The 25,349-nt window shown below is 42.2% G+C and overlaps 1 protein-coding gene across 1 annotated transcript in view; it reads left to right on the top strand.

Annotated features, from left to right (window-relative positions):
* LOC111222791 (thrombospondin type-1 domain-containing protein 7A-like) overlaps positions 1 to 25,349 on the top strand; it is a 227,496-nt gene that overhangs the window by 126,872 nt on the left and 75,275 nt on the right. The window contains exon 8 of the mRNA XM_022746644.1: positions 17,532 to 17,726. Coding sequence (XP_022602365.1) covers positions 17,532 to 17,726 — 195 coding nt within the window. The remainder of the gene's footprint in view (positions 1 to 17,531; positions 17,727 to 25,349) is intronic.

The following is a 25,349-nucleotide window of genomic DNA, read 5'->3' on the forward strand; positions in this document are numbered from 1 at the left end:
ATTACCCACAATCTCTGTATGCCTGAGCGTTGCTTCCGCCTCCTGCACTGCCATTCTTGGATTCCACTTTCTCCCCTTGATTGGGTTTGGAACCACCTTACTAACTACCACATCTTTACTCCCAGATAAAAGGAGCTCTGTCCTAACCTTAGTACATTTAAACTCCTCCACTAGACTAGTTACTGGGAGCTGAAGTATGCCTTTCCCATACAGTGCCACCGTACTTAAACATCCAGGAACACCTAGCCACTTCCTAATGTAAAAGCTAACTAATCTTTCCATTTTTTCTGCAGCAGATAATGGAATCTCATATACAGACAGTGGCCACATCAGTCTGGGAAATAACCCGAACTGCAGACACCACAACTTCAACGTTCCTGGAAGCCCTGATTTATCTATTCTATCCAGTCCCTCAGCAACATCCTTCCAAAACTGCACTACCTGTTCTCTGTCATTCAAGTCTGCCTTGTACCACCTACCTAAACTCTTTACTGATTTTTCCCTAATTATTGGAATTTCCTCTTCGTCTATTACAAACTTCCTATCACTTAACTTCCCTCTACTTATTGAGATACTTCTAGACTTACTAGGCTTGATTTTCATACTAGCCCACTTTAAGTTTTTATTAAGTCTCTCAAGTACTCTTTTCATACATGGCACCGTTGTAGTTATCAACGTCATGTCATCCATGTAGGCCCTAATTGGTGTAAGGCGCATCCCATCCTGCCACCTCTCTCCACCTACAACCCACTTAGAAGCTCTTATGATTACCTCCATCGCCGTTGTGAATGCCAATGGAGAAATCGTGCACCCTGCCATAATGCCTGTTTCTAGTCTCTGCCACCCTGTTGTAAAGCCTGCTGTACTTAAGCATAGTCTAATATCTAGGAAATACTACCTTACTAAATTAACCACTACTCCAGGCACTCTAAAATAATCAAATGCCTCCCAAATAAGGCTATGTGCCACTGAACCAAACGCATTTGCTAAATCCAAAAATATGACATGCAAGTCTCTTTTCTCTGTCTTGGCTGCCTGAATTTGATGTCAAATCATGCTAGTGTGCTCCAAACACCCTGCGAAACCTGCTATTCCTGCCTTTTGTACTGCAGTATCTATTAAGCTATTCCTTTCTTAATAACTAGCTAATCTCCGTGGGACTACGCTAAAGAAGATCTTCCCCTCTACATTTAGGAGAGAGATCATTCGAAACTGACTCAGGTCTGAGGATTCCTTCTCCTTTGGAATAAAAATACCTCCTGCCCTACGCCATGCTCTGGGAATAACCTGTTTCTCCCAAACTATTCTTAATTGATTCCACAAAAACTTTAGGATATCAGGTGCGCTTTTATAAACCCGGTAAGGGACTCCATTTGGCCCTGGGGCCGAAGAAGCCTTTGCACGCCTGACTACCTCCTCAACCTCCTTCCACCTGGGTGGTCTAACATCCATCTCATGATCTATCTTTCCTAATGGTGGCATGTCAGGTGGAAGGCCTACTACTCTATTCTGCTCAAAATCTGAATACGTGTTTCTTAGATACTTTTCTACTTCTAACTTTGTTGCCTTAAGCTGCCCTCCCTTTTCCTGGTTAAACAATCCTTTAACAAACTTGAAAGGGTCCCTGTAAAACGCTTTCCTTACATATTCTTTCTTCTTTCTCTTTTTCCTAAGATATTCAGCCCTTCTAAGTACTGCTAGCCTGCCTCTCAAATCTTCTTGCAACACATTAATTCCCCCCCTCTCTTCCTCTGTTGCCCTTTTCCACTGCTTTCTTAATTGTCTTCTTTCCTTAACTAATTTCTCCATTTCCCTTTGCTGTCTAGACTTAACTGTCCTCTTTCAACCCTCTTTCTGTCTTGCACCCCAAATCTTTCTGCACCATTATATCTCCCATCTTCTCTAGTCTATCGCTTGCATTTCCTCCTAGTCTGCTTAAAATTACTGACAAATCTCTATTGACTGACTCCCATTCTTTCTTGCTATTTGTTATATGCTATTTGCATATAAGATATCAATCTCTTTATTGAAGCCTTGGGACAGCCATGGTGAGGTGATCTTTTTAATAGGACTTGTAGTTTTCCCTCCGATATCTGATTTTCAAACACAAGTTTAATCTTAAAAGCTGTTGTCTGCCTAGGGAGACAGAGGGGATTGTGTGTGCTTTTTTCCCTCCTCCTCCTGGTGGCCACAGTCGCCACAGTTAAAAACATTATTGAGAGGCCATTTTGGCCGGTTCTGACAATTTTAAGGGCTGTTTGAATACCATCACCACCATATGGATATTAACTGTATAAGTGTCTCAACGTGTTAACACAAGCTTTTTGGAGGCTCTACTGCTACACTCAAACACACACACACACACACACACAAATATATATATATTGACAGAAACACACTAACACCATCTCCACGAAACAGTTTACACTAGTCTCACCTCCGTTGTATTTGAGTCGCTCCTCTGCTTCCCTGCAGTTCCCGAGCAGATGGGAAACCAGAGTGGCTCAGTAGACTGTGGTTCGGCACTCTGCTGAGAAGTGGTAGAAGTACCATCAGTCAGTCAGTCAGTAACAGACATTCGGGATTATAGGGCTGGCCCTGCTGTTGCGGTCCAGCCAAAAAAGAAAGAGTCTGTCTCTTCTTACTTTCTTTCTGATTGATCATTTTACAGTAAATACAACTGAAATCACAGCTCAGTCTTTGTATTCCATTCATATATGTTTGGTGTTTTTGTCAGAGGACGGCACAGTTATAAAAGCAGGATTTGACCATAGGTGGTCCAGCCACATACTAGGTTTTGACCTAGTCTTGTTTTTTTAGGCCAAGTCTGCACTGTGCATTTTGCTACACAGTAATGTCAGTTCTTAGCCACAAAGACTGAAACAAAACCCAGTTACACAGTCCAGGTGTATTTGTCTAAGACCCTTTGCCAACCTTACAGTTTCTTGAGGTTTGTGCCATTCTTCCCTGCAATTTTGTTGCCACAGGGCTTTGCTCCCAACAATACTACACCCTCACTTTTTCTCTTGACAACCTGATATTTGAAGTGGGTCCAAATGTTTGTCCCATCACCATATTTTGTTCAAGCCTCCAGTACCAGGTCCAGACTGGCACGGTTTGGTGGTGTGTTCAATGGTGCCCTGGAAAGATGTTTCGGGCCTGCAGGAGGAGAAATGTGCAGCACAGCAATTCAAACAAAAGTAGGTCAAAACCTAGTATATGGCTGGAACAGTTTTATTAGAGCCGAATTTCCCAATAAATGCACTGCATTGCAGCTGTAAACACCCCCCAAATTGAATATATCTTAAAGAGCAACAGCAAATGGGGAAACTCCAATTTGGTCACGTGGCATTCAGCTGAACAATGGTGGAACTATGGTCGGTCAGTCAGTCAGTCAGTTGCTTATAGAGCTGACCCTGCTGCTGTGGTCCAGCCTAAAAAGGACATTTGGATTATGTCATTGCTTGAACGTGTAATTTCGTGTAATTTTGACAATAGAGTGAAATACTGTCAAGCATTAAAAAGAGTGTTCATTTTTGCATATTTGTGCAAAGGGAAACTTCTGTCACTCTCACATATTCTCTGAGGCAAACTCTGGAAAAGTATTTGTTATAGTAAAGTGCAGGGAACAGAATGCCTTGATAGAATTTTTTGGTTTTGAAACTGATTGTTTTCAGGGCTCTGATATAAGTTTTAGATAACATAGCTTCCAAAGGAAATATCCCATTCAGTGATGGAGGGACAGAAAAAAGAGTTATTTGTAATGAAACAACAACAACAAAACAAAACAAAAAAAAGTTGTACAGAATGACCGCAAAGGTCAAGGGTAAAAACGTTACAGGGAACCATAACACGGTAGCTGCTAATGAGGGCTCAGGGGAGAAACACAGAAAGAGAGATGGGGAATGTTCATCAGTTTCCATATTATATTTATCATCAAGGTCCACATTCACAGGCTTCAGGGCACCATGTTGTTTTAGTGGCAGTAATTACTTTACTTTCTTCCTCATCCAAAACTGACTTATTCACTACAACTTATTATCTTTACTCTCTTTCCCATGATAATTTTAGATTTAGCAAGCACAAGTGGATACTCATGTTTCAGATGATCAAAGTGAAAAATTCAGGAGACATTTACTCATATTCATCATACTCGTACTTGTTTTTATTATTTTACAGATAACCTAGTACAGGCTGAACATATTTCTTTACTCACTACAGAAAAGAAAAATGCTCAGTTTGTTATTTATTTATTTTATTTATTTATTTATCTTTCATATTTAAGTCATTATAGTGCCATCATCAGGACAATGGTCCCCAAAAATGTGTTGAAAAAAGTTTGGTGTGGTTTTTATTCATGAAATAAAAAGGGTCATGGTTGGAATTTTGTTTTTCAACTACTGGTTGATATATGGATGAAAGTTTTGTGTTGCCTTGTGAGGTAAACCTTTATAAACCAAATATTGTCACAGATTCAAACTAAACAAATAACTGTGATGGAAATAAAGAAGGTTGATGGAGAGGGCAGAGTGATGCAGAGGAGTCAGACTTGTTTCTATTTGCTGCTCCAATACTCTAAGCACTGTTGCTAAATGTTAGCAAAACAGACTACTTTTGAACCAAACACTACAACTTCCCTACTGTTCTGTGTGATTGACTCTTTGGTTAACAGTGCTGTTAGCAGCCACAAAGGGAGGCTCTGTATCCTTGTCAATATTCAGTTATAAAATCATTGCGCACCACAAACTTTTTATTACTCTGTGAGGTAAAGGTGACAAACAAAGGCATTAAAACTTGAGTTTTACAGGGAAAACATGAGTTTTTGGAATGTTGTGCGGGGCACCTGTTCTGCATAACAGCTGGATTGTGATGTAACTGGGTGGAGGCTGTGAATAATATATTTTTCATAATTGTGAGGTACATTGAAGAAAAAAAATCTATAATAATATTTGAATACCAAAAACATGAATACTTAGCCAAAACTAGCAACTCAGGGTTTGCTAATTTCTTAGGATATCAGCTGTGAGTGGCTCTCTTCAGGTCATTCCAAAGCATCTCTACCAGATTAAGGTCTGGTCTCTGACTAGACCTTTTGGTGAACATTGCAGAGTCATGGCACATAGCATATATTTTCCAAGCTAGCATTGGATTTTAGACAGTTGCTACAGTGCCACACAAAGGCAAATGGAGCTCAGTCTTTATGTCACTTGGGAATTTACCAAACAACTATACAATTTTTATGCCTTCACGTCAGCAACAGTCAAGGCTAGAGGCATTATGGTTTCAGGTTGTCCTTTTGTCTGTCCCATTCTTGTGAATGTAATATCTCAGTAATGCTTTGAGGGAATTTCTTCAAATTTGGCACAAAAATTCACTTGAACTCAAGGATGAACAGATTAGATTTTGGTGGTTAAAGGTCAAAGTTCAAGGTCACGGTGACCTCACATTGTTGTGAATGCAATATATCAGGAACCTAGCAGGAACTTCATTACATCTGGCACAAACATTCACTTGGACTCAAGGATGAAATAATTAGATTTTGGTGGTCAAAGGTCAAAAGTCAAAGATGACCTCACAAAACACGTTTTCAGCCATAACTCACAAATTCATACACTAATAGTTACACAATTTAACTCAAATGTCTCTAAGGATAAAATGAAGTGATGACTTTTATATCCAAAAGGTCAAAGGTCAATTTCACGGTGACATCATAATGTTCTGCAAAAACACCTCTGGCCATTAATCAATGCTGTAATATAATAATATGCTTGCTGAGTTCTGTGAGTTTAGCAGAATGATTTTGAACACCATGGAGAACAGGATAGAAGAAGGTGCTTTCTCTGCATCTCTTTCCTGCTTTCCTTGATCTTTGAGTTTTTTCTGAGCCACCATCATTTTGTTTGATGTTTAGTTAAAGTTATGTACAAATAAGAATCAATGAAAAGAGTAACACCTGCACACTGATTCCAAATCACAAGTTATTTAAAATGAAAAAAATAGGGCTTCATTATGTCACAAATGAAAAAAAGACAATTTCCATCAGGTCAAAAATCACAGATCTAGTTTGATCCTGGTCAGACCTTTGTCAGGTCAAAAGCTGGTCATTTGTCTCACTTTAGATCTGACGAAGATCCGTTGTTTAGACAACATTTCAATCATGGTCAGATTTTTTTTTTCAAAAATGATCTCAAAGATAACTACAGTTTTTCACATTTACCGTATGTATTGTTAAATGCCCCACCTTTCTAGCTGGCTGACCTTATGGTTGGTTTACTGGTTTGTGTTGACTAGTGTAGACTACTGAGTGTGTTTAATTATGAAGGACTAGAATCAACTCATGCAGTGCTCCACTAACAAAAGAAATCATGAAAGCATTACTAAGGCACAGACAGTTGAATGATTTCCTCCAGCATCACCTGAAAGTCCTGTATTACTCTTGTCAAGGTCCCACATCACCAACACCACCCCACTGCCACAGCCATATGGCATCCCTCACAGTTTCTCCTGACTGGCTTTATATTGATTTCTTGTTTTCCTTCCAGACGAAAATTAGTCTGTTTTTTTCCCTGGGGTCCCATACATGTCATTTGACTCACAGGTTGCAATTCTTCCTCCCCTTCACATTGAAATTTTAACAGATATGGTCCTTCAGCAAAAGGATGGGCTGGAATGAAAGGAGAGAGAATAGGAAGGAGGGGTTAAGGAGAGTGAGGACAGCCTGCAGATATTGATCAATATGGTACACATTAGCATTTCAGCAGCCCTACCCCACCTTGTAAAGACCTCTATACAAACCAGTACGGATTCTCAGATTACCTTTTACTTTAAGCCATTAAAGACAAGCTGTATTTTTTTTACAGCTCATCTTTGACCCAGGATGTTACCTTTTTTCACATATTCTTTTTAATTGAGTCTGTTCTTCTTAATACTATTTAGGCAGATAAATTGTTGTTGTCAGTAAAGGTCAGCAGTGTGAGATAAATAGTGTAAACATAACAGTTTTAGAGTTTTTAGGCATGTTTTTTAACATTGGACGTAGTGAGTTTCACTGTTTATTTAGTCTTTAAGCTAAGCTAGGCTAACCATATCCTGAGTTAAGCTCCATATCAACTCAGGACACACTGCTAGAGCTGCCCTGGTGGAGCTGCCCTGCTGGAGACATGTGTGGCACTTGCATCAAAGGCAAATTCCCCCATGGGGACAAAAAAGTTTATTGTATCATATGAATCTTCTCATCTTACTCTCAGTGTTGGGATTCACGATGGTGGAAACCACATGTTCTTTTGTTCCACAGACAAAAGAACTCACTTCTCCACAACTCCTCACTTTTCACATTTGGGGGCGATGCTCCCCCAGGGACCTTACTGACCACCAAGTGGTGGTCAGTGTGTGATCCCCCCAAGGTGTTGCCAGCAGATGGTTTTGTCTTCTCCTCTCTTTTCTTTCTGGCTTGCTCAGGAACCACAGCACTCTCTTCTCTCCCTGGGTTCCACAGAAACAACATCTTTCCCTATCGGCTCCTCGAGGAGCAACAAGGCTCCCAGCACCTGGTCAGCACTGCTGCTACCTGAAACAACAGCTCGACAGGCCTGCTCACAGCAAACAACAACACTGTTCTCCTCAACAGCGGTGACCTGCTTCGGATTAACCAAGAGTGAACCAAGTTTACCTCAGAATCAGTGGCTACAATATGAGGTCAGCCAGCAGATTTTCCAAACAACAGGAGCCACAGCAGAGTTAGCGTGGAACAACTAACTCTGTAAGAAGAACAAAGGAGAAACCAGCAGTGTGGACAATGCATGCTGGAGTTATAGGGAGTTGATTTTTCATGGCGAATCATCAAAATTCGCCACGTCACAACGGGCAGGCCATTGCACAAAAACTCAGTTTTCACTATAAGGCATCATCAAACTCTTCAGCATTTCCTGACTAAGGGCCTGATTTACTAAGATCCCAAATAAAGAGCGCTAAATTGCGTGCGCACACAGATAGATTGCGCGCACTGCCTGTTTGGGCCTTGCGAGTGATTTACTTAGATTAACAGCGCAGTTGACTACAGGCGCAAAAGTGATCGAGCCGGCCCTATTTAAATGAGGATTTTGCGCGAGTTAAGGGTGTTCACCGTGGCGAATGCAAACGAGCAGATCAATTGGACCAGAATTGGAGGTGCTGGTACAAGAGGCAAACAAGCACATTTCTGAGTTATAGCAAAGGAATTTAACCGTTATTAGGAGGAACGCAATATGGGAGGCAATCTGTGACAAGGTTAATGCTGTGGGGGAAACCAAAAGAACACCGGATGAAATGAAGAAAAGGTGGCAAGACATTCGTAGAAGAACAAAGGAAAAAATCGCACAGAATAACAAATCGGCAAATAAAACAGGTGGGGGACCGGCGGAGGAGGACCCTCTGTCTCCCATTGAACAGCAGGTGCAGTTGACGTTCTGTGATGAGCAGATTACTGGAATACTGGGAATATTTTTAATTCATTCAGGTACACCACATAAGACATGAACGTGCGTCATGAACGTTCTTTAGCTGTGCAATGGAAAAGCGTAATGGCCAAAAGGGTTTTTTTGTTTGTGCGTTCCAGCAGGGGCACAGAAGTGTGTGCGTTTTCATTTGTTTTAAGTTTCAGGAAAAAATGACAGGAACTGGGCCGAACTAAATGTTTCCTATGTCTAAAAGAAAGTGGGCTTTAGTACATAAAAATGTGAGTTTTTGGTTTTGTCAAAATAGCACAAACAAGAAACACTTGACATTATGATGCAACATTTATTATTTAAGGATTTTCTGAACTCTGAACAAATTACTTTTTTGTTTTTTTCTTTTTCAAAGGACAATCATGGCATCGCCGGATAACCGATATGTCTCGATTATTTTTTCTTCTGCCATTCCAAAAAGAGTGACACGAACAGAAAAGATGCGTTCTCTCCGTTGCCTGTCGTGCCTACGCTGCCTCCTTGCAACAATGACCGCGGCCATCTGTGCGCACGGCTGTGCCAGGTAGCCTAAGACTTGACTCTCAAACGTGCTAAATATATTCACAAAAATAATCAGCGCAATTAGTATGAGGTTTGGTAAATCGTGCGCGCGCAAAATTATTCTATTTGCATCTACTCCTCCCAATATTTTGCGCGTTCTGGCAGGCACGCCTATATTGCATATTCATGAAGGCAGAAGCGCAAAATGGATAGCGCGTGTTATTTTGCCCGACTGACAGACGCAATCCTCGGTGCACCCCATTAGTACCTCAGCATCAACATGTGTTTGCGCATGCTGTCGCGTTTGCGCACGTTTTTACGCACGTAAAGCTTTAGTAAATCAGGCCCTAAGTATCAAAGTGTAAAACAAGACATTTCTTATTGCCACAAGGGGGCACTAAGACTATCAGTTCGGTGTGTTAAGTGTTAAATTTTTATGGTGAATTATCGAAATTCACCATGCCACCACAGGCAGGTCCCCCAACAAAAAAAAACAATCTGTGATCCCATAATTCTGTGTAAATTTCCAGGCCCCCATTTATTTTGCAAATCAACAACTCATAGGAGGCAGTTTCTGATTAGGCTATGAACCACTCAGAGTAGGTGGGGTTATTCTGCCACATCCAGTGTTTCAATATGACCCTCTTAGCTGTAGTGAGGGCAACCTCAAACCAGTGTGTCCTTTTCTCACAAATTCTTTCATTACCTTTTAAGCTATTCAAGAGGCATAGGGCAGGTGTAAGAACAACCTCTAATCTCAGGTGGTCAAATCTTTTCCATAGCCCTCTGCCAGTAGGTGGTGTAGCATGAACACCACAATTTACAATTTGTTCTCTTTGAAAGGGGGCACCAGTCCTCAGGGAGGACAACAATGAATTTATTCATTGCTTCATTACTACCTCTGTAACAGGGTGTGATAGGACCCACGTGTGGCACAACCAAACAGATGGATAGTTTGAAATGACCTTTATTGAAATACCAGCAGAGAGAACACACACAGGTGGGTATGAGGAGTCGAGGATGGGGTCCGGGGCCGGAGAGCCCAGGGTCCAGTGAGTGGAGCGAGGCGACTGCGCTCACACACACAGGGGAAAGTTCTTGGACTCGAAGGCTGGGGCTGGCAGTGCTGAGCATTAGGGAGCAGGCTGGAGATGCCGCCGAGGGAGCTGGAAAATGCCCAACAGCCACAGGGACCGGCAAACGGGGACCAGGAATTGCACAGGCAGAACTCATGGTCGGGGACAGAAGGCTAAGGTATTCACCGGGGTAGAGACGAGGCAGGATGTCAGGGGCAAGCAGAGTCAAAAACAAGAAGTCAGTCCGGGGATAATCGCTGGAAAGTCAAGCATGACGCTGAGAACAATCTAGCAAGGAGCGAGTGAACCGAGGATTTATATATAATGGTCTGATTGGGGATCAACTGCAGCTGGGGGCAACAGGTGAAGACAGTGAAGCTGATTAGGAGGTGTGGCAGAGTGGAGAGTGAGAAATTGGCATAGAAGGCTGTGACAACCTCATCCGAAGCCGCGACTTCTTGATTCAATGAATCTCCAGTCTCTACTTCAAAAGAACACAAAAGGACAATGACTGAGTGTAAATAAATATTTTTATTAACTATACTACTATCTAGAGAGTAAATGCAACATGTAATAATCATAAAAATGAAAATAATAATGAAATGAGATGTGTGATGAGTTGGCAATGGTGGGAGAGAATATGTGGCTATACACCATGGCTATACAGCTAATGATACTAGGTTTACGAATAAGATTTGATAATTAAATATTGTTATATTCTGACATCAACCCAGTCATGAGCAGAATGTTAAGACCAGCGTACTGTTAGTTGTGCTGTAGCTGGAGACCCTTGCCTGGAACCCAGGTGCTGAGGTTGCTGTGGTAACCCTGGAGACGTGGGATCTAGGTGGATTCTCCTAGAGGCTGTGACCTGTTATCACGGTGAAGGATTCTGCAAGTGTCTCAGCGGTTCAGCTGTGGTGGAGTTTACCCGTTAAACTTTCTGTTTCGGGCACTCTTGATTTCTTGTAGGCTTCTTTGCAGGCGGTTGTGGCCAGATGTGTTATCTGCCGGTGTCTCTTGCAGGTTGATATGAAATAAACTCTAATGCATTTAACTTTTTGCTGGATAACTTTAGAGGAGACTGGCGTTTACCAGATGACTCTAAAGTTGTCAAAAATGTTCAAAAATGAAAACGTGATAATAATTTAAAAAGTTACAAAAATTACTCTGAGGCATTTATTTGGTTCAGTTGGTCTCGACTTGGCTTATAACAATAAAAGATTGCGCATGTAGACAAAAATAATTTTACTTGTAGCATGTGGCAAAGAAAGAACAAAGGACACAGCCAAAATGCTAATTGTAAAATGGCTAACAGCCGTGGCTAAAAACTGGGAGTTTAGGGCAAGATGTGAATTAATCTGTTGATTTTTTTACCCCCTAGGAGCTGGTGCACATTTCAGGGGTGTTACCTGTCTTATCCTTTGTTTCAACTTGGAGAACAGAGTAATTTTCCAGGGAACTTCTGAATTGTTTAATTCTAGAGTTTACCTATAAACTTGCATATCCTTCTTCCACCATGACCATAAAAATTTTTATGAAATAACATATAAACGTAATGGCACTAATAATGATAGACAGGAATAATACAAATGTGGATTTCAAATTAGAGCCTTCAAAACCTGAAATTAATCATAATGCAAGTGGTTAACTGATCAAACAACATAATAAACATTTCCTAAAGATAGTCTATAAATGTGGATTATACAGCAGTTTGTCTGACTATAATACACTGTTGCCCATAAAGTTGGAATAATTTTGTTTTCAGACACAATCCTCTGTTTATTCCTATTTAAATGAATCAATAATCACTTTTGACCAGTAGCAATGATTTGATTATGTGTCCCATTTACCCAGGTTAAATGAAATAAATCAAATTGTCACAATCATTTCATGGAAAGAGGTAAAAAATATTTTATTACAACTTCATGAGCAACAATGTAGTAATAATAAAGACATTTGGATGTCAAGTAATGTGCGTTGTGAAGGTTGCCGACAGTATGGTCGCATGAAAGACATTGTCTTAAAGTCTACAAGTTACATCTCAACCATTCTATAGGATAGAAGTTTGGGATTGACCTATTAGATAGAAACATCACATGAGTTAGAGAACAGATATTTAATTATATATACTTCCTCAGATCTGTGTCTGTGAAGAGTGTTCTGGTGGTCACTACTCAGGATTGGGTTGTGGTTTATGACTCTTATCTAAAGTGGGACAGAGTGAAAGGGAGGTTGGTGTGTGTGTGTGTGTGTGTGTGTGTGTTGTGTGTGTGTGTGTGTGTGTGTGTGTGTGTGTGTGTGTGTGTGTATTCATGCATGGCACAGAGAGGCTAGGATTGAAGTCTTATTGTTACAAACTGGAGATTTTGCCTATGCTCTCTAGTTTGCCTATGCTGTCCATTCGTTGATCCTCTGGAGCTGACCCTTTGACCCATGGTCTGGTTTTGTATCCCTTTTACATGCTAAAAGCGTGGACTGTATGCGAGAGAAGGATCCTTTGTCTCTGTTTCCTATAAATTTGATAGTTTGATGGTGGGAAGAGTAGCAAAGTGTCAATTTTGGGTTCATAACTTTGCATGTCCTTCCAATTAACTTCTTTAATGGCTTGTGACTGATGCCAGTCCAGGTATGTCCACTACAGTGGTAAACCTGGGGCAAGTGATGAATAAATGATTAATGTCACCTGTTTTACATCGCCAACAAAGGTTTGAGTAACTCATCCCTGGCCTTTACAACTTTACAGGTGTCCAGTAGAGTCTATTGAGTATTTTGAATTGAATAAGTTTAGATCTGGCATCTCCCATGGGTTTTAGCATCTCTTTCACAAGTGTGGTCCATTCATCTACAGTTCCAAATCCAAATTCGTTAAGAGTGAAATTTAAATAGCGCCGGCTAACCCTATCAAATGCCTTTTCAGCATCTAGGGAAAGAGCAGCTACTGGGGTGTTTAGGTCTTTGGTCTTCCAGATTAAGCGCAAGAGGAGATTAAAGCAGGCGAAGGAGGACTACAAAAAGAAAGTAGAGAGGAACCTTCAGCACAGCAACACCAGAAAGGTGTGGAAGGGGATGAAGACCATCACTGGCTATAAAAAGAAGAAAAGCCAGGTAACATCAGGTGATGTGGGTCAAGTCTCCTGTCCTTTACAGCAGAGGAGATGAGGATGGAGCTCAAGAGGCTACATCCTGAAAAGGCAACAGGCCCAGATGGTGTGTGTTCAAGGCTGTTAAAGGACTGTGCAGCCCAGCTGGCTGAGCCTCTCCAGAGGATAAGCCTAAAAACAGGGAGGGTCCCGGTCCTGTGGAAAACATCATGTCTTGTTCCGGTACCTAAAGTAGGGTGACTGGCTGAGATAAATGACTACAGACCAGTAGCCCTCACATCACACATCATGAGGACCCTGGAGCAGCTGCTTCTCCACCTTCTGAGGCCAAAGGTTGAACATGCACTAGACCCCCTACAGTTCGCCTACAAATAATTTATTGGAGAGGATGATGCTGTCCTTTACATGCTCCACCGGGCCCATTCTTACTTGGATGAGCCAGGTGGTTACATGAGGATTATGTTCTTTGATTTTCAAGTGCATTTAACACCATCCAACCCCCCATTCTTAAAGACAAGCTGGAAGGGATGGGAATGGATCCCTGCTTCAGGACGACCCCAGTACGTCAGGCTGGGTAACTGTGTCTCAGGGAAAGTGATGAGCAGCACTGTAGCTCCACAGGGGACTGTTCTGGCTCTGTTCCTGTTCACCCTGTATACGGCAGACTTTAAATATAACTCTGAGTCTTGCCACATCCTGAAATACTTGGATGACTCAGCTATTGTAGCACATATCAGGAATGGGCAGGAAGAGGAGTACAGGGATCTTACCATGGCCTTCAGTGAATAGAGCGACAAGAACTGCCTCCTTCTGAACACCTCCAAGACCAAAGACATGGTCATGGACTTTCATGTCTAGGCCTTCAGCCAGTCAACATTCGAGGGAAGGACATTCAGGTGGTGCACACTTAAATACCTAGGTGTGCACCTGGACAGTAAACTGGACTGGCCCCTGTACACGGATGCCATCTACAGCAAGGGGCAGAGCCGGCCCTTTTTCCTCAGGAAGCTCAGGTCCTTTAACTTCTGCAGTGAAATGCTGCACATGTTTTATCAGTCAGTGGTGGCCAGTTTACTCTTTTATGCTGCAGTCTGCTGTACTCTGTCATTGGGGGGTGCTTTGTGTGCTTTTAGTTTGCTGGCAAACATATTACTAGCTTTGTCACCTGATTTGTACCATTTTTGTTTTAATCTATAGAGTATTCTGCTTTTTTTTGAGAAAATTGCATTGAGCTCATATTTAACCTTTACTAAGCTGACCAGCCAAGCTCCATAGGATTTTCCCAGTATTCCCTCTCCAACTTTTAAAATTTCTGCTTCATAGTTAGAGATTTTGAGTTGTTCTTGTTTTTTAGTTAATGCTGATTGTTGTATCAAGATTCCCTTGTGTCAGCTTTTAACGCATCCCACACAAAACTCTCTTCAGCAGTTCCATTGCTGGTTTCAGAAAATAGATGTGATTTTTAAGCTTTAGACAGGATGCTTCATTCTAGTAGTGTTCATCCGCCAGCCTTTAGTTCTTTCTTGTGGTGTCCCCAATTAAATAACTAAGTCAATAGGGGCATGATCTGTCATAGCTATCGTGCATACAAGCTCTAATGCTTTCAATCAGAGAGTGCGAGATCAAAAAGTAATCTATGCGAGAATAGACAGCATGCCTATTTGGAAAGAAAGTGTGGTTTAGCAGTCCCCATGCATCATCTAGTCCACTATCTTTACATAGGGCCTTTATAGAATCCTGAGTCCTGGATGGTTTAGGAATGTGATTCCCTGATCTCTCTAAAAACACATCAAGCACTTAAAGTCACCACCCAGGATAATGTCACTGAAATCCCAAATAATCTTCTTGAGTCGGAAGAAGAAGAAGTCTGGGTCTTCTACATTAGGTGCATATACATTGCCTAAGATTGTTTTTTGTTCTGATATTATTTGCACCTCTTTATCTTTATGTTTCTTCTGTACTTTAACACTGAGGTTTTTTTGAGAGTAAAATAGATACTTTTTGTGGTTAAAGGTATTGTGGTAGTCTACCATGAATTCTATTTGTATCCTTTTCCAAGAGGTGTGTTTCCTGAAGCATCACCACATCTAAGTTTTTTTGTTTCAGATAACTTGAGCACCTTGAGCCTTTTAATATATGAGCCCAAGCCATCAACATTCCAAGATGCAATCTTAATCACACTGATTCCCATAATTATTTATCCATGTACGATTATCTCTACTATAGGTCCAGATCAGGTTAACCTCAAAGCACTGAGCTCCTATATAGTGTGACCTATAGAACAAACAACATGACTGGCTTTTAATCCGCTGACAAATAAGAACAATTCCTCCTTAACAAAACACCCTTTTTGCCCCCCTCCCACCCCAAAAAACAAAACCGTGGTCCACATGACATGTACCGAGGTCTTCCAAGTGATGCCACCTCAACTGTGTTATGAGAATATATATTGACCTCCATGAATATGGTCTATGAGAAGTCCTGTCATTAAAAATGTACTCCTTAAGTGGAATTTAAATCTCAAAATGAAAAAGCCTGGGAAATGAACAGAAAATTATTAACCAAGGGAGCCAGAGGGGCAAAAACCTATTTAAATTGGACTGTCTAAGTATGGCAGAGATTTATATATCCATCAGTAAGGTTATATAGAATAAAGTTAAATTGAAAGGGCTTTAAAGAATGAATGTGTGAAAACAAAGTGTGACCTTACATTCAGGGTAACATATTAGCATCAAATTCTATCAACAACATTAGCTTCCATTTCTATATAAGCCTCAATATGTAAATCAATTATTTTATTAACATAATTTCTCTCTTGTATTCTCATTAGTGTGCGCTTCAATGTGTAATACAGCACTTTCCATGTAGTCTCTAGCCTATTCAGCTTCTTCAGTAGGGTGATAGTTTTCAATACACCTCTTGCAGCTGCAGCATCCTCAAAACGATGCCGCTTTTCACCAAGTTTAACCCAAAACATTGCTAGATATTGTATTTAGTATTGCAGTCCCCTTTTCATGCAGATACGTCTGACCTCTGTTAATTTGCTTCTCTTTTCTTTAACATCCTAAGTAAAACCAGGGAAGAAATCCACTTTAGCGCCTTTTCATTGAGATGTTCCAAGTTCCCTGGCTCTGAGTCAGACTTTTTCGCTGTCAGTAAACTGTAAGAATCTTACCAGGATGTAGCGGGGGCAGTCGAGCATCCTGTGTGGTCCTGGTGGTTGCGCTTTAATGTTGTGGGTACATGGTGAGCCCTCTCGATAATCATCTCATCTGCAGCTTCTCCACTTTCTGTAAACAAACACAGGAGTAAATCTTTTACACAGTCTGTCACTCTGTCCCCATTAATTGATCCTCTGGTACTCCTTCAATCCACAGGCTGTTTCTTCTGCTGTAATTTTCTTTGTATTCTACATGGACCTCGTGTTGTGCAATCTTATTGTTCATGTTCTGCGTAGAGTTGACCAGGCATGTATTCTGGTCTTCCAACTGTGAGACCAAATTGTCTTTAATTGTTGTCACGTAGGTTTCCACCTTCTGTATTTTCTCTTGTAGGTCACGATTTATGTTGTGTATTTCATTCAGAATGTCATTGTCATCCAGTATCCTGCTCAACATGTCCACGCTACCAACTTTGTTACAAGTTTGCTATTAGCCTCGTTAGCCCGGGGCTGTGTCGACAGCATTTGATTAATTTTCAGGCCTGAGGCATTTCTCGTTCGTGTATTTTTAGATTTGCTCATGAGTTCTATCTCTTAGATAACTTTGTGTGTTTAAAGTAATGCGTTTGGCGAATATTAATTAACAAAAATAGCTGAAACATCTCCGCCTCTTCAGCAAGCAATTGTTCCTCGCCACATGATCACCAGAAGTCTCCAGTATAACAGAATATTGTTTCTTAAAGTTATTTTTGGGGCATTTTTTCCTTTATTTTGATAGAGAGGAAAGTCAGAGAGAGGGAGAGAGGGGATGACATGAAGCAAAGGGCCATGGGTAGGACTCGCACCCATGTCTGCTGCAGTTAGGACTAAGCCTATGTGGTACGTGCTCTACCAGGTGAGCCCCCACTATAACTGAATATTGACATATAGATGTCTTCAGGCCGTAAACTTGTAAACTACGAAGAGTTAACTTTCAGAGGAGACCAGGATCATATCTGTTCTATACGATACGAGAACTGTAGCCATTTCTTTTTGGATATGTCATTTTCTGACTTGTGAATATAAAGGCGTTCTTGCAGTACTACTGCATGGCTATATACTTAACATCATTAATGGAAATTTGAATCACATTTGTCTTGCTTTTGTCTTTGTTTTCATAAATTGTTAATGCTATCATTCTGCCTATCACTTTTGCTGCATCAACCAGGTAAATATGTGGAGAGACAGCTCTGCCGTGATGCGATCCTGCCCATGCCTGTCATCTGTGAGATGCCTTGCCCCAAGGACTGTGTCCTGAGCCCCTGGACCCCCTGGTCTCTTTGCTCACATACCTGCTCTGGAAAAAACACAGAGGGCAAACAGACCAGAGCTCGCTCCATCTTGGCCTATAACGCAGGAGAAGGTAGGAACTGCATAAAGAGAACAATACAATTATGGACATTGGTTGAGTTAGACAGATACAAAATTTTCCTAAAATGGGACTCGCATTACTTAGGAATCATTCAGTCAGTGTTACCTGATAGGACCTATGATATTAACCCTAACCATGCGATATCCACAATAATCAGTATCTGCCCTCATAAACCTACCATATATTGTCATACCGTATATTACCACAGTGGTGCTAGTAGTGCAAATCTTAAACTCACAGTTTTTACTGTATATCTCATTTGCTTCTTCTGCTTATATAATGCAAGTAAAATGTCAAAGTGAAATGACTTATTCTGTGTGTTGCTCAACAGCGACTGCAAAGGTTGTGGCATGGGTTACTGTGATGAAGGGTAAGAAGTGACTGGTAGAAAAACAAGGAAAGGAAAACAAACTGCAGAATTATCATTAGACCAAAGCAGTGATTTTACTCATATTGTCATGCTTTATTTTACAATATGTTTTCACCATTTAAAAATTCACAAGAATTTTGCATTTACTTTTGTTCAAGGTCCTTCCCTGCTGTCGTTGGTGCATCCAATATTCGGTACATTCATATTTGATGTTGTTCGAGGACAGCAAGTAATTTTTGCTGATGTAGTGTGTAGTCTCCTTATGTTTAACATGTGGGAAATAGAAATGTAGCTATTGTGATGTAATCTCTTCTGCCGATCTGCTGGGCCAGCAACATCCCTTTGGTTTTAGAATAGAAAAAAGGTTTTACACACTACTAGTAGTACTGAATATTCTATAGCATTAAATGTTTCAAAAGGTCAGTAGTGGATATGTAAATCGTGCTGGAATTATGCTGAAGTAAGTGCCTCTGGGTTAAAGAGCTCCGGGCTATCACACTGTGAGAAGTGACCCATTCTCACCAAACCTCGTTATGGGAAAGAGGGGAGATGGCACAGATAGTTAACATCAATCTTGGCAGCAGATTAAAATTGTATCTTTTACACCCCTGCTATCATGCTTACTGCTCTTAATGTCTGACTTCCGGACCGCATTGTGTGACATGCTGTCTTTGGCATATTCAGAACAGAATAGCATCCACGATGAATGGATGAAATGGATATTCCTACTCAGTCGTCCATACTGGGCTTCAGGATGATGGCCATGCTATATGGCCACACCTTGTCTAGTAGCCCTCTTGGCATTCAGAAAGCAGATGCTATTGCATTGTTAGATGGATGACAAGCAACAGAACATGAGCCAGATATAGATGTTGTTTGTGCTGAATGAAGTGTCAAGACATCATTACTGGCCATCAGAGTAGAGAGGATTAAAGTGGAGAGAACTCCCCTTACAAAGATTTCGATCAAAAGCTACGCTCAAAGCTACATTCAGTCATCATAGTAGGAAAATGTCACAGTCACAATCTGAACTTTACTCAGTGAAAACCAGGAAATGTTTTATTGCATGCATAGCTGTGTTATTGAGGCTGTAGTTAAGGTGGCTTTCACAAAACCTTTGTCAAAGGTCTTAGTTTAATAGCTTTGACCATCATTCGTATCACTTAAGATACTGTTTTACTTATCAGTTCAGCTGATGGGATACTAAGTGGTGACAAATCTGTAAATCTTTTCATGGGGCAGCACAAACACAGGCAGGCTAAATGATTTCCAGTAACCCACCATTCTAGACCACTAATGTGGAATTTAAAATGAAGGTAAACAATAAAGTAACTGCTACAACTTTTTGTTCTGCTATATAAACTGTCATGCAGTATGTTTGGGTTAGAGCTGAAATAAGGAGCAGTTAGCTTAGTTTAGTATGAAGATTCTTAGTCATCCAGGTCATCGTGTCTCTAAGAGCTTTATGAAGGCAACTGGACTTGTTTGAGGTTCTTGAAAATGTTTCATCTCATCCAAAAGGCTTCTTCAATTCTAGCTGAGTAGTGGGGAGTTCCAGGCATTTCACTTCTTGTGAGCCTGAAAAATTAAGCCAGCATGAAAGTACCAACTACACTTCTTTGAATGGCCCCTTGAGGCTTGCTCCAAAAGTGAACCAATCCCCATGAACTCCCATGTTAAGATGCCCAACTTTACAGCAGAAATAAACATGTTTACAGCCTGGTACAAAAAAAGTGTTGGTTTCTACAGCTTATTTCCTCTTTCATGACAACTGTACAGGGCTCATTTAAATTTTATTAAGAATTAAAGTTCTGCATAATTGAGGGCATGGCCTCTTTGAGTAACAGGTAGGTGACCGTTTGCCTGCCACTAACCAGCACGCACTGAAGCCTCAGCTCAGCACGTGTCACACCTCTTTGACAATTTTTGGATTAGCTGGGAGTTCGGCAGAGTCAGGTACTGGCAAGATGCTGATGGTGGAACAGTCCACTTTGAGCTACAAAACTGCTCTTCAGAAGCATAGGGGCTACGTCCATCTTTATTTACAGTCTATGGTCCTTTCTGGCCATAATGTGCACATTGCTGTCCTCAAATGATGCAGGTGGACTGCTGAGTCCTGACCTGAGGAGTTTGCTCTCCTCTGTTGTACCATGCACTTGTGAAGTGGTTGTTCTGTTTCCCCAACCTACAGGTCTGTGCATTCTTCGCTGCATTTAACGGCATAAACGACATTGCTCTGCTTATTGTCCTTAGGGTGGACAGGTTTCTGCCTCAGAGTGTTACTGGGCTTCCGATTGTGAAAGATCCTCCTTTTTAGATACTCTACTTGGAATGACTACGGGAATGACAACACTATTCAGTTTAGATTAGATTAGATTAGATTAGATTAGATTAACTTTATTAATCCCACAACTGGGAAATTCACTCACCACAGCAGAAAATAAACATCTATGGAATAAACATCTTTGGAAATATACATCAAAAATACACCAAATATACACCAATAAATACAATATACACAAAACACACGATATGTACATGAAAAAGTGCAAGTTTGCACATGGTCAGGAAGAGCAGGAGTTGTAGAGTCTGACAGCTGCTGGAATGAAGGACCTGCGGAACCTCTCCTTCTTACAGCGAGGATGTAAAGGTCTGCTGCTGAAGAAGCTACTCAGAGACCCTACAGTGTCATGCAGGGGGTGAGAGTTGTTGTTCATGATGGATGTCAGCTTAGCTAACATCCTCCTCTCACCTACTTCCTCAATGGAGTCTAGGGGGCAGCCCAGGACAGAGCTTGCTTTCCGGATCAGTTTGTTGAGCCTCTGCCTATCGCTGTCAGTGCTGCCCCCTCTCCAGCAGACCACAGTGAAGTAGATGGCTGAGGCCACCGCAGAGTCATAGAAGGTCCTGAGGAGAGTAGTTCTCCACCACCTCGATGTCCAGTCCCTGGATGTTCACTGGTGTGAAGTCGGATGTCTTCCGCCTGAAGTTCACAATCATCTCCTTTGTTTTGTTGGCGTTAAGCTGAAGCTGGTTGATCTTGCACCAGCTGACAAAGTCCCCGATGACTGTCCTGTATTCCAGTTCATTTCCCTCCGAAACACACCCAACAATGGCTGTGTCGTCAGAGAACTTCTGGACGTGGCAGTGTGTGGTGTTGTGTGTGAAGTCCGAGGTGTACAGGGTGAAGAGAAAAGGGGAGAGCACCGTACCCTGGGGGGCACCTGTACTGCAGAGCACCACATCAGACACACTGTGATGAAGCCTCACGTACTGTAGTCTGTTGGTGAGGTAGTCTGTCATCCATGCAGCCAGGTATTGGTCCACACAAAAGTCAAAAAACATGACCCTCACAGTGCTCCCACTGTCCTCCAGGTGTAGCAGTGATCTATGCAGTAGGTAGATCACTGCATCGTCCACCCCAATACCAGGCCGGTAAGAAAACTGCAGGGGGTCCAGCTGTGTGCTCAACAGTGGTCTCAGGTGACTCAGGATGATCCTCTCCAAAGTCTTCAACAGGTGAGAGGTCAAGACCACAGGCCTGAAATGGTTAGGCTCCTTGGGGCGCTGGGCTTTAGGTATCGGGACCACACAGGAGGTCTTCCACAGGACCGGTACTTTCTCCAGGCTCAGGCTCAGATTAAACAAGTGCATGAGCACACCACAGAGCTCATCTGCACAGTCCTTCAGTAATCTGGGTCTGATGCCGTCCAGGCCTGGGGCCTACCTTGTCTTGATCTTCTTAAGTTGACACTTCACCTGATCAACTGTTATGGAGAAGGGGGTGGAAGATGACTGAGGTGAGGATATGGGTTGGTGGCGGGTGAGAGGGGGCAGTTGTACTGGTGGGGAAGGGAGGGCTAGAGGTGAATGGGAGTTGAAAGTAGCGGGTTGAGGAGAGGAGGGGAGGGGGGGCTGGCCCAGGGAGGTGTGAAGAGGGTGCAGGGCAGGTAAGGGGGGAGGGGGCAGAATCAAATTTGTTGAAGAACAGAATCAGTTCATTGGCCCAGTTCTTGTCACCGCAGCTCAGGTCTCTCCTCACTCCTTTTCCATGGCCAGAGATGTTCTGCAGTCCACTCCAGACATCTCTGGTGTTATTCTGCACCAGCCGCTCTTCCAGTTTCTGTCTGTAACAGTCCTTCCCTTTCCTGATTTTCTGTTTGAGTTCTTTCTGGACTCTGCACAGCTCCTCCTTGTCCCCCGATCTAAAGACCCTCTTCTTCTCGTTCAGCAGGGCCTTAATCTCGGAGGTCACCCAGGGGTTATTGTTGGTGAAACAGCGTTCCGACTTGGAGGGCACAGTGTTCTCTACACAGAAGTTAATATAGTCTGTGATGCAGTGGGTCATGGTGTCGATGTCGCCATCGTGGGGGCTGCAGAGTGCTTCCCAGTCTGTTATTTCAAAGCAATCTCTGAGTCTGGCACTGGTCTCCTCGGACCACACCTTCACAGACCTCTTCTCAGGTGGTTGTTTATTCACCAGAGGGGTGTAGTCTGTGATCAGATGGACAAGGTTGTGATCTGAGCGTCCCAGCAGGGGGAGGGGGGGTGAGGTGTATGCATTCGTGATATTAGCATACAACAAGTCCAAAGTTTTATTGTCCCTGTTGTGACAATACACATACTGGGTGAAGGTAGGAAGAGCAGAGGACAGGGACGTGTGGTTAAAGTCCCCAGAGATGAGGAGGAGGAATGGGGGTGCTGGTTTAGAAGTTGAGAGACAACACTATGGATCTGGTCTGTGGCTGCAGCGGTGACGGCCGAGGGGGGGGGGGTACACAGTCACCGCAATGACATGTGAAAACTCTCTCGGGAGATAGTACGGCTGCATGCTAACCGCTAACAGCTCCAAGTCTCTAGTGCAGAGTTGTTCCTTGACACTGATGTGTCCAGGGTGGCACCATCTCTCATTAACGAACACAGCAACTCCTCCTCCCTTCTTCTTACCGCTCTCCGTGGTTTTCCTGTTCGCCTGTACCAGTTGAAATCCGTCCAGTGTGACATGTGAGTCAAGAGAAAGTTCACTCAGCCATGTCTCCGTGAAGCACATGATGCTACACTCGCGAAACTCTCTCTGAAGCCGGGTTAGCGCAGTAAGCTCTTCCATCTTATTTGGGAGTGATCTTTCGTTCCCCATAATGACAGACGGTAAACATGGTTTATTACGTTTTTTCCACTGTCTGCGCTTCACTCCGGCTCTACAGCCTCTCCTCCTTCTTCCTCCTCTTCCCTCTTCTGTCTGTTCTGTATCTTTTTATGGTTTTGACAAAAGTCCAGTTTGGCAGTCCAGTTTGGCAACCATGTTTTTTTAGTGCTTCCCCAACGTGTTAAAAAGATGATGAATACTGGTGAAGAATTGTTTACAGGACAGCAAAAGTGACATAGCTCATTTTCAGCCACTTGATCTTTGCATATTTTGGATACATGTTGAGTTTAATCGATAGCATATAAATACTGTATTTATCAGTTAACAGTTTAATTAGCCAGTGCAGCAATAATGGTGTGTTCTTGAGCTCCAGACCTAATAAATGACTGGCCTTATGGAATCCAATGTTTGAGATTTTGTTTGGACTTTTGTCATTGTCATTTCCTGGTTTATCTTGTAGTTATTTCCCTTGTCTGTCATGATGTGTTTACTTCCTATCTTTGTCCTGTCCCTCCTAATTGATTGTCTGCCCCGCCCTAATGTATTTCACCTGTGTTCTATCACCCTTGCCTCCCTTGTGTCAATTTAGTCTCTGTGCTCCCCTTTGTCTGTGTTAGTTTGTCTGTTATTGTCCCCTGTGTTACCTGTTCAAGTTACCAAGGCTTCTGTATCTGTTCAAGTTCCCTGTGTTCCTCGTGCTTGTTCCTGTCACAGTTTAAGGTAGGGCTGGACCCAAATGCAGACCAAACACAAGGGAGTAGGTGGAAAAGGAGATATTTTTACAAAAAGACAAGGAACATGAACAGAAACCAGAAGCACGAGGAACACAGGGAACGTGAACAGGAACCAGAGGCATGAGGAACACAGGGATCTTGAATAGATACAGATGCACCGTTAACTTGAATGGGTATGTAGCGTTAACGCCATATTTTAGGATTTACTCTCGTTGAAATGGGGCACCAGTCCTCTAGGAGGACAACAATGAATTACTTCATTGCCAAATTTATCAATCTCATATCGGAAGCCATGACTTCTCGATTCAATAGATCTCCAGTCTCTATGTCAAAAGAACACAACAGGACAACAACTGGGTGTAAATAAAGGCGTTTATTTAACTAAACTACTATCTACAGAGTAAATGCAAGGTGTAATAATCATAACGATGAAAATAATAAGGAAATGAGCAGTGTGATGAGTTGGCAATGGTGGGAGAGAATATGTTATGGCTATACACTATGGCTATACAGCTAATGATACTACATCTACGAATTAGGTTTGATGATTAAATATTGCTATATTTCGACATCAACCCAGTCACAAGCAGAGTGTTAAGACCGGCCTACTGTGAGTTGCGCTGTAGCTGAAGACCCTCGGCTGGAACCCAGGTGGCTGTGGTTGCCATGGTAACTCTGGAGATGCGGGATCTAGGTGGATTCTCCTGGACGCCGTGTCCCGTTATCATGATGACGGATTCTGCCGGTGTCTCAGCGATTCAGCTCTGGTGGAGTTTGCCAGGAGACTTTCTGTCTCGGGCACTCTTGATTTCTGCTCGGCTTCTCTGCAGGCGGTCGTGCAGATGTTATCTGCTGGTGTCTCTTGCGGGTTGATGCGAAATAAACTCTAATGCTCTTCACTTTGGCTGGATAACTTTAGAGGAGACTGGCGTTGACCAGATGACTCTAAAGTTGTCAAAATCTTCAAAAAGGAAAACTTGATGATGATTAAAAGTTACAAAATTACTCTGAGGCACTTCTGTTGCTTTGGTTCAGTTGGTCTTGACTTGGCTTATAAAAATAAAAGATCGCGCATGTAGACAAAAATCATGTTACTTGTAGCTTGTGGCAAAGAAAATTAAAGACGCGAAAAGTGCAAAAATGACTAAGTGCAATGAGTTTGTGGCGAGCAGCTTAGAGCTAAGAGTTCACATGGCTACAGAGCCGGGCTTTGTAGCTTTGAGCAAAGATCTCAGCTTCTAGTTTCTGCATCGTTCCTCGCTCCTCGCATCTCTTGTCATCTGGGTTTCTCTGACTTTTCTTAACTGACATCTGACTTCTTCTCACCTTTCAGGCTTTTCTTGGAACTTTGTGACTTGTTCTGC

This window comes from Seriola dumerili, unplaced genomic scaffold, assembly GCF_002260705.1.
Source record: "Seriola dumerili isolate Sdu_G_001 unplaced genomic scaffold, Sdu_1.0 BDQW01000108.1, whole genome shotgun sequence".
Taxonomy (NCBI): domain Eukaryota; kingdom Metazoa; phylum Chordata; class Actinopteri; order Carangiformes; family Carangidae; genus Seriola; species Seriola dumerili.